Genomic DNA, 13,088 nt, shown 5'->3' with positions numbered 1-13,088 from the left:
GACACCGGAATGCCAGTTTCTCATTTGCAAAATGCAGAAGCAAGTTTTTCTACCACTGGGTTGCCAGTTTCTCCACATCTAGCCCACATATTCTAAGCAGCAGACATTCCTTTTGGCACTAGGATGTCATAAAGAATGTCAAAACGAATGTCAGGCTCTCTTTCTCTATTCCTCATTTGCAAATGCAAAACAAAACTTTTTTCACTGCGATACCAGGTTCTTTCTTCCCTGATCTTCCTTTGCAAAGTACAGCAGTTTACTCTTTTGGCACTGGATTGGCAGCTTCTGCCATCAACCATTTTCTCCAAAAATACAAAAACTTATTGTCACCGGGTTGCCACTTTATTTTTCTACTATCTCTCCTTTGCAATTTGTAGAAGCAAAATTTTCTGGCACCGGGATGCCAGTTTCTCTTCCTTCTATCCCTCTTTCACAAATGTAGCAGCAAGTTTTCCCTACTGAGATGCCAGTTTCCCTGCATCTAACCATCTTTCACAAGATATAACAGTGCACATTCCTGGCACCATGTTGCCAGTCTTCATATCCATATCAGTCATTTGCAAACATAGGAATAATGATTCCTCACACCAGTTTCTTCTTTTTGTCCCCTCCTCCACAAGATGGAGCAGCAAACCCTTCCGGCACCAGGATGACAGTTTTTCTGCCATCTTTCCTGCCTTTGCAAAGCACCAGCTTTTCCACCACCATCCAATGCTTGAAGATGATCCTGATATCACAAATGGTAAAAATGATTCCTTTGAGATGCTCTAATGTCTTCTGAGTGTTTTGCACAACTTCATTCAAAACACTGAAGTTATAGTGAAACAGAATCAGCGGAGAGGTCAGGTGACTAGTTAAATGGCGTGTTGAGACCAAATGTAAAGGCAAGTTTTCTTTCACGGCGCCATCCATCTTCATCCGCTTTATCCGAGACCAGGTCGCGGGGACAGCAGCCTAAGCAAAGAGGCCCAGACCTCTCTCTCCCCAGCCACCTCCTCCAGCTTATCCGGGGGAATACCAAGGCGTTCCCAGGCCAGCCGAGAGATATAATCTCTCCAGCGTGTCCTGGGTCTGCCCCGGGGCCTCCTCCCGGTGGGACATGCCTGGAACACCTCACCCAGGAGGCGCCCAGGGGGCATCCTTGTCAGATGCCCCAACCACCTCAGCTGGCTCCTTTCGATGTGGAGCAGCAGCTGCTCTACTCTGAGCCCCTCCCGGATGGCCGACCTTCTCACCCTATCTCTAAGGGAGAGGCCAGCCACCCTTCGGAGGAAGCTCATTTCTGCCGCTTGTATCCGCGATCTCGTTCTTTCGGTCACTACCCACAGCTCGTGGCCATAGGTGAGGGTAGGGACGTAGATCGACCGGTAAATTGAGAGCTTCGCTTTTACACTCAGCTCCCTCTTCACCACGATGGACCGGTGCAGCGTCCACATTACTGCAGCTGCAGCCCCAATCCGTCTGTCGATCTCCGGCTCCCTTTCATGGCGCCATTTCGAATAAAGTCTATACAATAAATATTCAAATGTCGTGATGTAAACACCTTCAGTGACTTGTGTGAATTCATTTTTGTTCCTTCATAAATGAGTACAGCTGATTGTTTGACTTTTCCTAGTCTCACATGTGTTTGATCTAATTATTTATTGAATTGTAGTTTACACATTGATTTCTTGTGATCATATGAAGTCTCTGAGGAGGTGAATTGAGCACTCATAGCTTAAAAGATTGGGCGACCTGATAATTTTTCCACCTGTGTTTTCATGAAGGATTTTTTTTCTGACCCTTGGGGCATTCTTTCAGTCATGAGGTCAGTGTGCCACAGTGGGCGTGTTTTCAGAACAGAGTTTGTGAAGAAGCAGAAGCAGAACTTTAGCTCAGTGGGGAGTGATTCAGGGGTCTGAGTACAATGTCATAACCCACGTTGCCTAAGCACTCTGTTGAATGGTAAGCGCTGGACATTTACCATGATGGATTATCATCAGTGAAATTCTTCCCCAACTGTTTCATGTCTGTTGCTTTGTTGGAGTTTCACTGTTTTGAAAACCTGTGGTTATATGATGTGATGATAAATAATATGGATCCTGCAAACAGTATTACCTTTGTTTTTTGAATGGAGAGGAGGATGACGGTAAACTCATCTCAGAGTTCATTCTTCGTGTTCAGTGCCTATTTTGACAGCGGGCATTTGAAATATTTATTTTTTGTGATCGTTATGTCTTTATATTTTTTAATCATTACTGCCAATGTCCTGCTGATTGTGGTTATCTGTGTGAACAGAAGCTTACATGAACCTATGTACATGTTTCTGTGCAGCCTGTTTGTGAATGAGCTGTATGGTAGTACAGGGCTGTTTCCGTCCCTCCTGGTTCAGATCCTCTCTGATGTTCACACTGTTTCTGCTCCTCTCTGCTTCCTGCAGATCTTCTGTGTGCACACATATGGAACTGCAGAGCTTGCTAACTTAGCCGTCATGTCTTATGACAGATATCTTGCAATATGTTTTCCTCTTCAATATCACACACGTATGAGTCCATGCAAGGTATCCATGCTCATTGTTCTAACGTGGTTTTCCTCATTTCTTGTAATCACTGTTTTGATTTCTCTGAGTGCTCCTCTGCAGCTGTGTGGGAACATCATTAACAAAGTGTACTGTGACAACTACTCCATTGTTAAACTGGCCTGTTCTGACACCACAGTCAATAACATCTATGGACTCATTTCCACTCCTCTCGTTATCCTATGCCCTGTATCTCTGATTCTCTACACCTACATGAGGATCCTTAAAATCTGTTTTTCTGGATCCAAACAGACCCGACAGAAAGCCGTCAGCACCTGCACGCCTCACCTCGCTTCTCTGCTCAACTTCTCTTTCGGCTGCTTTTTTGAAATTCTGCAGAGCAGGTTTAACATGAACAGTGTACCCAGCATGCTGAGGATATTTTTATCATTATACTTTCTAACATGTCAACCTGTATTCAACCCTTTAATGTATGGACTGACCCTGTCCAAAATCTCTCTCACCTGCAAAAAACTACTCTGTGCTGACATGTAACACCCTGTTATTATATCCGTGCTAATAGTAAAACTAACTGCAGCAAATCTTGATGTATGAACAGATTTCATGAACTGAACACAGTAAAACCTTTGATGTCTTCATAGTTAAAAAATGAAACAAAACAAAAACAGGCAAAATTCTGCAGGTGCGCTACAAATAAGGGTTTTAATATGTGGTACAGTAACTCTGGTAATCTGTTTCATTTTGAACTGTTACAGTGAGTGATGTTTAGTGGTGCAAAGGATCAAAAGTCTCATAGTTTGGATTGGATCACGTTTTTTTCGTCACTGATCGGATCAATTTTCAGATCAGCAGAAAAAAAAAGAAGACAAAAATGTAATTCGCCATTTTCTTATTTAAGTATTTTTTGCCTATTAAAAAACATTCAACTCAAGACTCATTTCACGCAATTATATAAAAACAAATTAAGATGCAATATAGGGCAGTACAGTGCTGCTGAGGTCCTTGGGATGGGAGGTCTTTGGTACCGGTACCACACAGGAGGTCTTCCACAGCTGTGGTACTTTCCCCAGTGACAGGCTCAGGTTGAAGGGATAACCTAGGATGCCACACAGTTCATCTGCGCAGCACCTCAGGATCCTGGAGCTGACGCCATCTGGACCTGCAGCCTTCCTCACCTTGATCTTGCGAAGCTCGTTCCTCGCTTGAAGTGCTGAGATAGTAAGAGTGGATTTTGGGGGAGTGGTGTGTATGTTGGAGTCCACAGAAGCCGGGGGTGGGTGTAATGACTGGGAGCTGGGAGGTGTGAAGTCCTGAGATGAAGGACAGGACGTCCCTGAAGATGAAGGAGATTGCAGCAGGGGGGGACGATGCTGTGGGAGGGGTGGGTGTTTGATCAAACCTTTTAAAATATTTATTTAGGTCATTCACCCACCCCAAGTCTCCTGCAGCCTGGGGGGTTGGTTTTTGTCCTGAGATTGTCTTCAGGCTGTTCCAAACCCCTCTGATGTTGTCCTGTTGCAGCTGCTCTTCCATCTTCCTCCTGTAGTTTTCCTTTCCTTGCCTTATCTTCCATTTCAGCTTCTTCTGAACAACTCTCAGCTCCTGTTTGTCTCCAGATCTAAAGACTCTTATTCTCCTTGAGCAGAGCCTTAATTTCAGGATTTATCCATGGCTTGTTGTTAGAAAAACACCGTACCTTTTTGATGGGTACGGTGTTGTCCACACAGAAGTTCATGTAATCTGTAATGCAGTCTGTGATGCTGCTGAGGTCATCCTCCAGGGGGCTGCAGAGGTTGTCCCACACAGTAGAGCGGAAACAGTCCCTCAGGGCCTCTTCAGTCTCTGCCGACCATTTCCTTACTGTGCGTTTCACAACTGGTTCTCTGTGTACTAGAGGTTTATACACAGGCTGGAGATGAACCAGATTGTGATCAGAGCCCCCCAGGGGAGGAAGAGGTGATGAGCTGTATGCCTCCTTGGTGTTGGCAATGTTTTATTGTCTCTGGTGTGGCAGGTAACATACTGGGTGAAGGTGGGGAGAGTGGAGGACAGGGAGATGTGATTAAAGTCCCCAGAGATCAGGAAAAGGGCCTGAGGGTGCTGTGTTTGGAGTCTGCTGGTTACAGTGTGCAGGACCTCACAGGCTGCTGCAGCGTTAGCAGAGGGCGGGACATACACAGCTATTAGCTATGAAAACTCTCGCGGTACGGTCTCATGCTAACCGCTAGCAGCTCAATGTCCTTACAGCATAGCGTCTCTTTGATAGATAAATGCCCAGAGTTACACCATCTATCGTTCACAAACACAGCCAGACCCCCTCCTCTCTTCTTACCACTCTCCGTTGTTCTGTCGGCCCGGATCAGATGAAAACCATCCATGTTTACATGTGAGTCCGGAGTTAGCGCAGTTAGCCACGACTCTGTGAAGCACATCAGGCTGCACTCCCTGTAGCTCCTCTGATGTCGGGTAAGGGCTGCCAGTTCATCTACTTTATTGGGGAGAGATCTCACATTCCCCATAATAACAGATGGAATCGCTGGCCGGTACCTCCTAACTTTACTGCGACGCCCGATCCCGGCCCGAGTACCGCGTCTTTTCCTCCTCACCTCACGGGGGATGTTAGCTTGCTCGGCGGTAGGCAGGGCAGCGGAGGCTCCGAGGGCTAACAGCTGCTGTAAACAATGGGAGGTCGGACCTCCACGCGCTCTCCGGACAAAGACGCTGTAAAAAATGTAATAACGAACACCATTGTCCATAGAATTCTGAGCTCCATTGTGGGGGACAGCAGTCCACAATAGAAAAACAAAAACAATAAACACAAACAACAAAGAAACATATATTAAAGAGAAAAAGAAGGATTTGTTCAGGTCGGAGCTGCTGATACTGGCTGCCAGCTCGGAGCAGCACCGGAAGTGTCTTTAAGGTCATTAACATAAGATGGGGCCTGATTATTTAAATCCTGTGAGGAGCAGGATTTTGAATTCAATTCTGGATTTAACAGGAAGCCAGCAGAGACAAACTGATACAGACCAGAAAGGATACAAAAAAGTATCACTAGTTGTCAAAACCCGGGGCACAGGAGTCCAAAACAAAACACAATGGCAGGCTCCATGCCACGATGGCGATGGAGACAAAGCATCCTCAGGCAGCTTGGCAGGTGGTCAGCGGCAGCATGGGCAAAGATCCTTGAATGACTTGGCAGGTGGTTGGCCGCGGCCTGGGTGAAGACAGTTTGGCAGGCGCAAATGGTGCAGGATGTGGCATGGCAGGCACAAGACGTGCAGGACTCGGTGCGGCAGGCTTGGCAAGTACAGAACCAGATGACACTAAGACCTCTCGCTGAGACATGGCTGGGCCAGATGACATGAAAACCTCTGGCTCGCAAAAGGCTCTGATTGCTCTGGCTGGGGCTTTGCAGCGCTTGCAGGCACAGAAACTAGTTGGACAATAACCTCCCCAAAACCCAACAGTTACAGGTGCAGAAGGGGACTGGGTCTCAGCTACCCTCGCCCTGGGACCTGGCACAGGTGCAGGCACCCGGCACAGGTGCAGAAACCCAATGAACCCAAGCCACCCCCACCCGTGGAACTAGTCCGGGTGCTAAGGCGGACTGGGTCTTGGCTAACCTCACCCTGGAAGCTGGCACAGGAAAAAGAGATGGCTTAGTATTGGCCTCACGTTTGACCCATACAAACATCAGTCTTTGAAGAGGTTAGCTCAGCGAGAGAAAACACAGACTACAGAAAAATTTGCTGTAGGTAGCTAGACATAGTGCTTGGAGCAGCCGGCACAACACTTTTACAGGCAGGTTCAAAACACAGCACACAAAGAGCAGATTCAAAGTCTTTAGACTGACAAACATAAGGATCAGTCTCTGATTGACAGCCAGTCTAATCCTTAGGGAAATCCCAGAATGTGGCAGACAAGTCATGATTCTGAGTCCTGCTTGACAAACTCAGGAGCAGAGAGTTCAGTACTGTCACTTGCCGGTTTGTCTGGGAACTTAGCCTATATCTGTCATGGCACAGGCCGTCAGAAACAGGATGGACCCATGGGGCACGTTAAAAACACAGACACTGGAATTGATCGATGGTCAAAGAGACCGTAACAGAGGAGAGTGGTATCAGCGTGGGGTTTAAACGGTCTGCAAGATTATCCAATGACACTGATTCCCAGTAGCTTACTTGTCTGCCGGCACATGTAGTAAATTTGGAGAAGGTCTGGTTGAGTTTGAGGTATTCCAATCCGTGAAGAAGTCCAATTGCAAGTGCAGAGAGGCAAGCAGGTGAGAAGAATGGAGTCTATACCGGAGTGAGGGTGGAGAATACAGCAGTAAAAGTCCAGTGACCGAGTGGAAGGAGAAATGTAGATGGTGAAGTGAGTAATCCATGGACACAACTAAGCACAAGAGAAACAAGGTAAGTACAAGCATGAGATTCAATGAAGTACATGAGTTGGCTGAACTAACGCTGGGTAGCTGATGATATGGCAAAGAGTTGTTGTGTGTGCTGGTCTTAAATACTGTAGCTCCTAATCAGCCCCAGATGCAGCTCCCAGGAAAAAAACTAGGTCGACTCTGCCCAGAGGAGCAGAAACATGACACCAATATTTGGTGAGGAATGCAGCACATTTGCCGACCAATGAGCACCTCTAGAGTGGGGAGAGCTCATTCAAAAGAAAGCAGTCCTACATATTTATTTGATATGTGCATTGAAGGACATATCCTGGTCAAAAATGACTCCAAGATTCACAGTGTTACTGGAGACCAAGGTCATGCCATCCAGAGTAAGATTTCTTTAGATACCATATTTCTAAGATGTTTAGGGCTGCTTCTAAATTCAGTTTGATCTGAATTAAGAAACAGAAAGTTAGCGGCAATCCAGGTCTTTATGTCTTTAGGACATTCCTACAGTTTAACTAATTGGTATGTGTCATCTGGCTTCATGGATAAATAAAGTTGATCCACTGGTGACTAATCTTGTTAAACTCTCACTCCCGTCTCTTACCCCACTGATTGCTAATATCGTACACTCCTCTCTTATATCGGGTTCTGTTCCTTCTTCTCTTAAAACTGCAATAATAACTCCAATACTGAAAAAGAATGGTTCAAATCCCTCCAATCTAAATAATTTCAGGCCAATTTCAAATTTGCCTTTCTTAGCCAAAATTCTGGAAAAGATAGTGGCTGCACAGGTTCATCGTCATCCCACTGGAAATTACTCATACGAGCAGTTTCAGTCCGGCTTCCGTTCATGTCACAGTACAGAAACATCTCTAGTAAAAATCACTAATGATCTTCTGCTTGCAGCTGACTCTGGACTCATCTCCATCCTCATTCTCCTTGACCTTACAGCAGCTTTTGACACTATCTTCCACTGCATCCTTTTTCACAGGTTGGCATCTATTGGCATCAATGGTACAGCACTCACCTGGTTTACCTCTTATCTCTCTGGCCGCTCACAGTTTGTTCAGTTACTCCCTCACAGATCAGTATCTACTCCAGTTAATTCTGGTGTACCCCAAGGCTCTGTCCTGGGTCCTTTACTTTTTATCATCTATCTCCTACCCCTTGGTAATATTTTTAGGAAGCATAACATCCAGTTTCACTGCTACGCAGATGACACCCAGCTCTACCTATCCTCCAAACCCACAGCTACTCTCCCACCCACATCCATTTCTGACTGTTTAAGTGAAATCAAGGTCTGGTTTACTCACAACTTTCTTAAACTTAATGGCAATAAAACAGAGTTAATTTTAATAGGCACCAAATCAAAACTGACCACAGTCCCAACCAGAAATTTTTCGTTATCCATTGATAACTCTGATGTCACACCCTCCCCTCAGGTTAAGAGTCTTGGATTCATCCTCGACAGCACTCTGTCCTTCACAGCACATATAAATGATATCACTCAGTCTTCCTACTTTCATCTCCGTAATATTAATCGTCTTCATCCCTCACTCACTGCAAGCAGTACCGCCATACTCGTCAATGCTCTTGTCATCTCGTTTAGATTACTGTAATTCTCTTCTCTATGGTTTACCTCATAAATCCCTCCATAAATTGCAGTTAGTTCAAAATAAAGATGCTCGTATTATTTCCAGAATTAGATCCACTGAATATATAACAGCTGTTCTTAAACAGCTCCATTGGCTTCCGATTCACCTCCGTGTCAATTTCAACATCCCGCTTCTCACTTTCAAAGCGCTTCATAACCTCGCTCCTCCATATTTATCTGATCTTCTACATACATTCTCGTTTGGCTCTCGGCGAAGGCAGTCGCACTTTTCTCCTCTTCTCCTTCCCCTTATCTTCCCTGCTTAGCCTCTTGTGTCTTTGTCTTGTCTCATGTGTATTTCACTTCCCTGGAACACTCTCTCACAGTCTGTTTCTAAAACCTAAAAGAGAATTATGGATTTGATCAACTGGTCTCTGAATGCTATTGACACCCTTTTCTCAACGAGAAGTCTGGGCTCGGGAGAGCCTGAGTGCCCTGGAGGGACTTTCCCTGCCGGGTACACGATGGACGGGTGGCAGAACTGGAGGGTCGTGTGCATGGCGGGACTGTCGATCGAGGACGCTGAAGATATCTATCTATTCGGAACCATGATAACAGGGTTCTTGCTGATCGGAGCTGGCTTGGCCCTGGCTTATCGGAGAATTAAGAAAGCGGAACCGGCTGTTCAAATCCCCACAAGGCTGCCCGCTGGGATTGAAACGATGGGACGAGGTGCGGCTTCTCAGAAAGGACGCACTGAATGCAGCATGGTTAAGAGCTTGGAGGCGCTAACGGCTGCAGTGAATACTCAGAATAACACCTCTGAGCGTATATTGGATTACATCAGGGAAGAATCCACTCGGAACAACACCTCTGGGTGGAAGCTGGATTACATCGCGGATCAGTTGGCTGCGGTTGTGAGGTCTCAGAATCTGCTCTCTGAGCAAAAGAGTGAAAAGACCACGGAACTGAAGGTAAATAACATCATGGAGAAACTCGCAAGGCAAGGCAAGTTTATTTGTATAGCACAATTCAACAAGGTGAGTCAAAGTGCTTTACAGAGACATTAGAAACAAAAACAAATAAAAAGCATGATTTAAAATTGATTAAAACAAGCAAACAAACTAACTAATTAACAAACAAACAAACAAACAAACAAACAAAAAAGTATATAAAATCAAAACAGATAAAATCAGAACAGTAGATAAAATCAGTAGTTAAAATGTAAGTTCTGAAATTTAAGCTTAAATTTCAAAACTTCAAAGCAGCTATCCAACGGGAGATTGAGAGACCAGTGTCGGTGTCGGAGTGTTAAAAACAGCTTGAAATTCTCCTGAGTTGTCACAAAAGAAAAATCACCATCATAATGCAGATACCCCTTCGGCGCCAGCTGCGGTCTCAAGGCCGGAGCTGAACAAAACTCCCTGATAACGACTGTGTTGATTCTGTTCCTTCCCATTCCATGCAAGGCCACCTGGGTTGGCTGGCAGACTGTTTACTTAGCCTGATAGGGCGAAGGACACTGTCTCAGCTGAACTCTGGACACACACACACATACATTTACACTGATAAGCACTCACTCTCCCCCCTCCCCTTCCAACGCCTTCGATGCTTGTTGCCTCCTGGGAACACGAGGCGGGTCTGGGCCCGCGCTGGAGAGTCGGCGCAGTGGCAGGATGGCTGCTGTGTTGCCTGGGATTACTCCTTATCCCCTACCCAACCCTGTTGCTGGTCACGTGCTCTATAATGTTGTGCTGTGGACATTTATGTGCTTTCTGTGCAGAAGAGTTTTTTTGTTTCCTGTTCTCATGCTGTCCTCTATAGCCCAGCATGAGCAGAGGGCTCTTTTTTTCCTCTTGTATTTTCCCATTGCAGTGTACATTTCAGTGGTTTTCTGTAATGCAACCGTTCTCTGACTTATATCCCCATGTGATGTCTGTGTTGTGTGTGTAAGGTCGGGGGGCGGGTTCATTCCACTGCAGGGAAACCTGCCACTGCATGTGGCGAATAAAATTTGAACTTGAACTTGAACTACATACTCACCTGCTCGTGCACTTCACTCTTCTTCAGCTTCTCTTCTGTCTGTTCCACCTGCTTGCCTGACTACCACGGGACTCAAAGCCTTTACACTCTCTCACCTCTTTTAAATCACATCTCAAAACCCATTTATTCAGAATTGTGCTTATTTTTTTTTTGGTTGCCATGTTTGTTATATTGTATTGCTGCTATTGTTCTTGTGCTATGGTAAGGTGACCTTCAGGGTCTTAAAGGCACCTATAAATAAAATGTATTATTATCATTATTAATATTATTATTATTTTTATTATGCTATTCCTTCTTATGATACTGCCTTAGGGAAAAATGCATAATGTAAACAGAATTGGTCCTAGCGTGAAATGCATGGCACTCCAACCCTCTGTTCCCCTCCTCAATTGGATATGTTTAGCCTGTCTACTCTAGCTTGTTAATAGCTTGCTCCCATAAAACAACTGTTCAGGGTCATTTTAACATTCATATAGATACTAAAAATGACACCCTCAACAAGGCATTTAATCTATTATTAGACTTAACTGGCTTCCATCAAAATGTAAAAGAATCCACCCAATCCACACCCTGCCACGTACCTGACCTAGGGCAGGGAGCCATCCTGCCAGAGGTTCTGTTGCTCAGCCAGCCGGCACCCTCTTCCCAGAGGAAACGGCGCTCCCACCATTGGCACCCTATGCCTCATACTGTGATTTAACTCTGACACAGTCCTTTTACTGGTTTTTCGAGATTACTATCACCTTGGCAACTGTTAAGATTCGTTCGATTTGGGTAAGAGAAGAAAGCAGGCAGGAAAGTGAACCCCTTGTTCACTTTAGTTTTTAAGGGGTGCCCGAAGTCCCCCGGGTACCACCCGAACTTTAACCTGGCCGTGCGTCCACGATCAGGGGTCGCCGTCACACGCTGAGCAACTGCGCCCTTAGGGGCCACGCCCCCGTCCTAAGAAAATTTACTCAAGTGTATTATAAGCGTCACTGCGGGGTCTTCGCCCCCAGTTATTTCGACGCCCGAAACCGCGTTTCTGCTGGTCAAACAAACCAAATACCCTGAACTACTGTTTGTCTGGCTGGCCTCAACCCACATCAAAATAAACACGCTTATTTACTTAAAACATAACCTCTTAACTCAATATTCGCCCCCAAAATAAACAGCAATACATTTAATCAATCCAATATTCCCCAAAGTTTTAACACTAATTACCCCAAAATCACTATGAACAGACATAAGAAGCCTATACTGAGTGAATATTATTTAATTAAATTTAGCTTTAACTTCCAATTTTAGCGCCTTTGGATAAACATCAACAGGTGGCACTCTCACCTTTTATTTCGCCTGGCTTGTCACTCAGATAAGCTGCTGATCTCCGTTCGTTTTGGCACCTTCCAGGCCACAGTCGCACGCTCCTCTCCTCCCCAACTGGTTTCGGCACCAAGAATTGTTAAGATTCGTTCGATTTGGGTAAGAGAAGAAAGCAGGCTGAGTCCAGGGAGGCGTCAAAATAGTGATCTTTAATTACACACTCTGCGCAGAAGTGTGGGAAGAAAACTTGCAACAGATTCTCCAAAGAGTGGACAGCTCCCCATCCTTATATAACCCATGATGACATCACACAGTTAGACCTTACTGGAAATGATAACAGTCTCCCCATAGTCCAAAGTTCTCCTTATACAAACATCAGATGATACTTTAGAGAAAAACAAGTGTGTGTGACATGTCATGTTGTGCAGTTCTGTGAGTCCAACTAGAGAACGTCCTGACACGACCTCCCTGTGTAAATAAGTGTGTATGCGAACGTGCGTGTTTACATAACACTCTATGTGCATGTTCTGATGTAGGCCTGCAAATGAATTAGAACAAGGTCCTGCTGGACCCTCCAGTTATGGACGGTGAATACAATGCTGTGAATACCATTTGAGACTGATTAAAATGATGATAATATGCATACATTAATCTTTACTCAGATTACCATAGATATAAAACAAAGATTATACTGTCATCAGATTCAACAATGATGAATGTCTGATCAATGATAGTTATGATTATAAAATGTCACCATAAGAATACAAAATAAAATATCTCTTGTCCACACAACCAATTCATCCTACTCAACTGTGCTACCTCTGTCGCTTTGTGCAGCCGCAGCCAAAGCTACATATGTCAGCTGGGGGATCATTTGAGCCTGTGCAGCCACGACCTGTCTCTACTGAGGGCTCAGGCAAGCCTTCTAATGATACTGCCTAACGGAAGTATGGATAATTTAAACAGAATTGGTCCTATTATGGAACCCTTTTCTCTCCAGCCAGAGGCGCCGATGGCGCGATATGGCAGCCTCGCTTCTGTCAGTCTGCCCCAGGGCAGCTCTGGCTACAACTGTAGCTGCCTCCACCAGTGTATGAATGTGAGAGTGAATGAATAGTGGAGTTGTAAAGCGCTTTGAGGGTCTCAAAAAGCGCTATATTAATGCAATCCATTATTATTCTCTCTTCCCCAATTGGACCAGGAGTGATATGCTTAGTCTGTCCACTCCA

General features: G+C 45.2%; 3 protein-coding genes and 1 pseudogene across 3 annotated transcripts in view; 3 read left to right on the top strand and 1 right to left on the bottom strand.

Annotated features, from left to right (window-relative positions):
- The window catches only part of LOC146560418 (uncharacterized), a 358,436-nt gene that overhangs the window by 191,018 nt on the left and 154,330 nt on the right, over window positions 1–13,088 (top strand). The gene's annotated exons all lie outside the window — the stretch shown is intronic.
- LOC146560431 (olfactory receptor 11A1-like) lies at window positions 2,111–3,052 on the top strand. Its single transcript, XM_085245222.1, has one exon. It carries the CDS (start codon window positions 2,111–2,113, stop codon window positions 3,050–3,052), a length of 942 nt encoding a protein of 313 aa, XP_085101348.1.
- On the bottom strand, window positions 3,234–4,508 carry LOC146560430 (uncharacterized; annotated as a pseudogene).
- LOC146560429 (uncharacterized) lies at window positions 8,928–12,801 on the top strand. The gene is made up of 3 exons (XM_085245180.1): window positions 8,928–9,522; window positions 11,909–12,018; window positions 12,697–12,801. The coding sequence occupies exons 1-3, from the start codon at window positions 8,928–8,930 to the stop codon at window positions 12,799–12,801; spliced, it is 810 nt and encodes a 269-aa protein (XP_085101306.1).

The sequence above is a fragment of the Mchenga conophoros genome, linkage group LG14 (genome assembly GCF_057382185.1).
Source record: "Mchenga conophoros isolate Kocher_MC1m ecotype Shallow Benthic linkage group LG14, M_conophoros_male_GT1.1, whole genome shotgun sequence".
NCBI lineage: Eukaryota > Metazoa > Chordata > Actinopteri > Cichliformes > Cichlidae > Mchenga > Mchenga conophoros.
The sequence above is the reverse complement of the archived record's forward strand: the minus strand, read 5'-3'. Positions and strand labels throughout refer to the sequence as shown.